This window comes from Amphimedon queenslandica, unplaced genomic scaffold (assembly GCF_000090795.2).
Source record: "Amphimedon queenslandica unplaced genomic scaffold, v1.1 AMPQUscaffold_12763, whole genome shotgun sequence".
NCBI lineage: Eukaryota > Metazoa > Porifera > Demospongiae > Haplosclerida > Niphatidae > Amphimedon > Amphimedon queenslandica.
In genome coordinates, this window is record NW_003547001.1 from 14,673 (window position 1) to 17,858 (window position 3,186).

Below are 3,186 nucleotides of genomic sequence, written 5' to 3' on the forward strand. Positions count from 1 at the left end.
GTTCAATTCTATGTACCCAAAGGATTCTGGAAGGACTTCAGGTAATGAATATACTGTATCATACTGATGTGTGCTTTATTATTTATTATGTACATGTACATGTATATGGTATTAGTATCCTTTATTAGTTTATATGAGGATGTATGGTGTTAGATATAGAAATAAATTAAATGTTGGTAGACCAATCTAACTAAAACTGGTAGACTTAAGGACCCCAGGGCTAAGTATGAGAGACCAAAAGCTGAACAATGGGACAGATTTCAGGAGACCTAGACCAAATATGGGAGACCAAAAGTCTCCTAAACTCCCTCCAGATCTGACAGTGATTGTACATGTACATGTACTGTATAGCGAAAAATTTATGAGGGCTCTAAATTTCGTGGATTTCATGATTTTTTGAAGATTTCCAAAAATTACATGTACTTTCATGAAAATCAAATTGTTAGAGTACAAGATGGCAGACAGCATAAATTTATGAAAATTAAATCCACAAAATAGATTTTTATGTAAAGTTGCAAAATTTACAGCCCTCGAAAAATTTTGCTCTATACAACACATTATTTAATATCCTGCTCCTCTACAGGCTGGAGGGTCAGCAGGTTAACCTCAGAGAGCAGCATGATGCCTTTGAGTTCTTTAATACACTAGTGGACAGTGTGGACGAGGGACTGAAAGCTTATAATGCCACACCAATCATCAGCAAAGTACTGGGAGGATCTTTTGCTGATCAGAAGATATGTAAAGGATGCCCTCACAGGTAGGGGCGGGGCAGGGGGCGGAGCTTATTAAATATTAATTGAATAATACAAGTAAAGGTTATTTTTTAAAATAAGAGAGAGAGAGAGAGAAGGAGAGTAGAAATAATGTGTACATGTAAAGTACAGTGCATGTATAGCTAATTTTTTTACTAAAATCTAAAAATGTTTTAGGACAAAATAATAAAATGCTATAACCACTACATGTATTAGTAAGTAAATACTTTTAAAAGACCTAGTAGTATTAATTCATTTTCATTATTGTTATTAGTCGTGTTTTGATAGAAAGTCACAAACTGTTTTCACTTCTTCTCCAGTGATACGATACTGAGCTCTTGCTTTTATCTCTGTACCTCTGAAATCCATGAATACATAGAATTTTCGCTCTTCCCGTGGTTTATTACCATAAACATCAAGTACTAGCTGGCCAATCTCACGTACTGCTGGTTTACCATCTTTATCTACTGTATACTGAACTCCATCATCTGCTGTACAGTATATTGGGATATGTTGTTTGTCAATCTGAGGACTGTGTATAAATTTACCTTTATACACTTCATCCTTTATCTCTTCTCCTTTGAGTACAAATACATCAAAGACATTGTTACAAAGTTGGTCACCTTCTTCATTTACATACTTGTAGTGTTCATCATGTATTGATGGGTTGAATACAGGCTCACATCGTACCCCATAGGTAGCATCAGCAACACGTGATTGGATTATGTTAGGATCTTTCCTCCACATTACTGCTCCTCTTACTACAGCAAGATCTGGTTGTACAGGACACACTATATTATCATAAAGCATGCCACAATGCTCAGAAATAGCTTTTTCTATCTTTTGACTAACAAACCTACACCCTCCAAACCCTCCTACCAGATAAACTGTATCGATACCGTCAGACCCTAGCTCATCAAAAGCTGCCCTCACGCACTCAATGATCATATCAACTGTTGATTTGAATACCTTCTCTTCTAACTGATGATAATCTATTTCTAATGAAAGGTCTCCAGGATCATAATGCATATTCAGCTTCCTCACTTCATGAAGCTTATCATTACCATAGAATGATACAAAGGCAGCTGGTAAGGTCAGGGATATTTCATTAATGCCCTCAGTCGTGTCACCGAATGTTTTCTTCTGTTCTTCAAATTCTCCATAGAATAATTTATTCAGAGCAACTTTAGCACGAGTTGGATCTGAAGCTAAGAAAGACTCGAAACCTTTATCTTTTAATATTTCTTCCAGTATCATTGACAATGCTTCATTGACAGTAGTACCTCCCCAGGTGTTCCCCATTGGTGGTAGTACTACACTAATTCTCCCATTACTCTTATCATGTACAGTAATATCAACTGTACCTCCTCCTATATCAACTACCATATATCTCTCTGGAGGTGTTCCTGATACTTCTGACTGATGCTGTGCAGCTATAGCAGCTACTTCTGGTTCTAGAGCTAATGATAGCTTCTCAGGATTAACCTCCTCTGGACGTGGTAAAGGGGAACCAACTGGAGTGAACCTTGTTATACCAGGAGCATCAGAAGTGAGACCAGCCTATCATATTAACATAATGAAATACAAAGCATGTATTAGGTTACCATATAAGCAGCTTCTCTCATCATTCTTCTTGCTCTTGCTTTCCATATAGCAGGAACAGTAATGACCCAATCAAAATCACTTGACTTGTAGTTCCCTTTCAGATGATCAGTGAGTAGCTTCTCCTTGAGATACGTCAGAATGAAAGCTATAACTTCAATGAGATAATAAGAACCACCAGTGAATGAAGAGACTTGGGTAGTTCGATCTAATGCCTACAACATTATTATAAGTAGTTTGACTGTTCAATCTTTTATGACTCACTGTATCTCTCTCCAGTAAGGTCTTTATTCGCTCAAAATAAATGACATTTTGAGCTTCTTTCTTGATGTCACCATAAATGCTCTGTGCCCTATATCCAATCTCAGTGACTTTACATTGTTGGGTCTCCTGGTCCTTCAATATCATTATAGCATTAGGTACCCTCTCATAAGTACTGTGTAGTGGTACTAGTTTGATCTGTCCATCAGTTGGAGTGGTGTATGCTACTGATAGTGATGAGGTACCAAAGTCAATAGCTGCTATACAACTGCTCCCTTGTAGTACTGGAGTGACTCTATCTATCTTGTCAGCTCTTGCTAGTGGTGACAATGATCCTTTAGATAAAGCCATGATCAGTAATAGGAGAGGTCTATTAGAACACACACACACACACAGTGACTGCTTTTTGTGGGGTGATTCTAAAAATAGATTCATGTATAGTTATATTAACTATAGTAGTGCTGAAATGGATGGTAATCTGTTCACTTCGTCATTATATAAACATTGATTTGTAACATACAAAGTTGGCATTGACCAAACCAATCAATAATCTAAGGATAAGCCGGGGATG

General features: G+C 37.1%; 2 protein-coding genes across 2 annotated transcripts in view; one reads left to right on the forward strand and one right to left on the reverse strand.

Moving 5' to 3' along the window:
- LOC100633988 (probable ubiquitin carboxyl-terminal hydrolase FAF-Y) overlaps positions 1-3,186 on the forward strand; it is a gene marked incomplete at its 3' end in the record, with an annotated part of 19,544 nt that overhangs the window by 6,031 nt on the left and 10,327 nt on the right. The window contains exons 8-9 of the mRNA XM_020003076.1: positions 6-41; positions 584-757. Of these exons, the coding sequence (XP_019858635.1) occupies positions 6-41; positions 584-757 (210 nt within the window). The remainder of the gene's footprint in view (positions 1-5; positions 42-583; positions 758-3,186) is intronic.
- Positions 987-3,180, reverse strand: LOC109586851 (heat shock 70 kDa protein 12A-like). Its single transcript, XM_020003079.1, has 3 exons — positions 2,619-3,180; positions 2,357-2,569; positions 987-2,312 (listed from the first exon to the last, which is right to left on the reverse strand). The coding sequence occupies exons 1-3, from the start codon at positions 3,048-3,050 to the stop codon at positions 1,023-1,025; spliced, it is 1,935 nt and encodes a 644-aa protein (XP_019858638.1). The 5' UTR covers positions 3,051-3,180; the 3' UTR covers positions 987-1,022.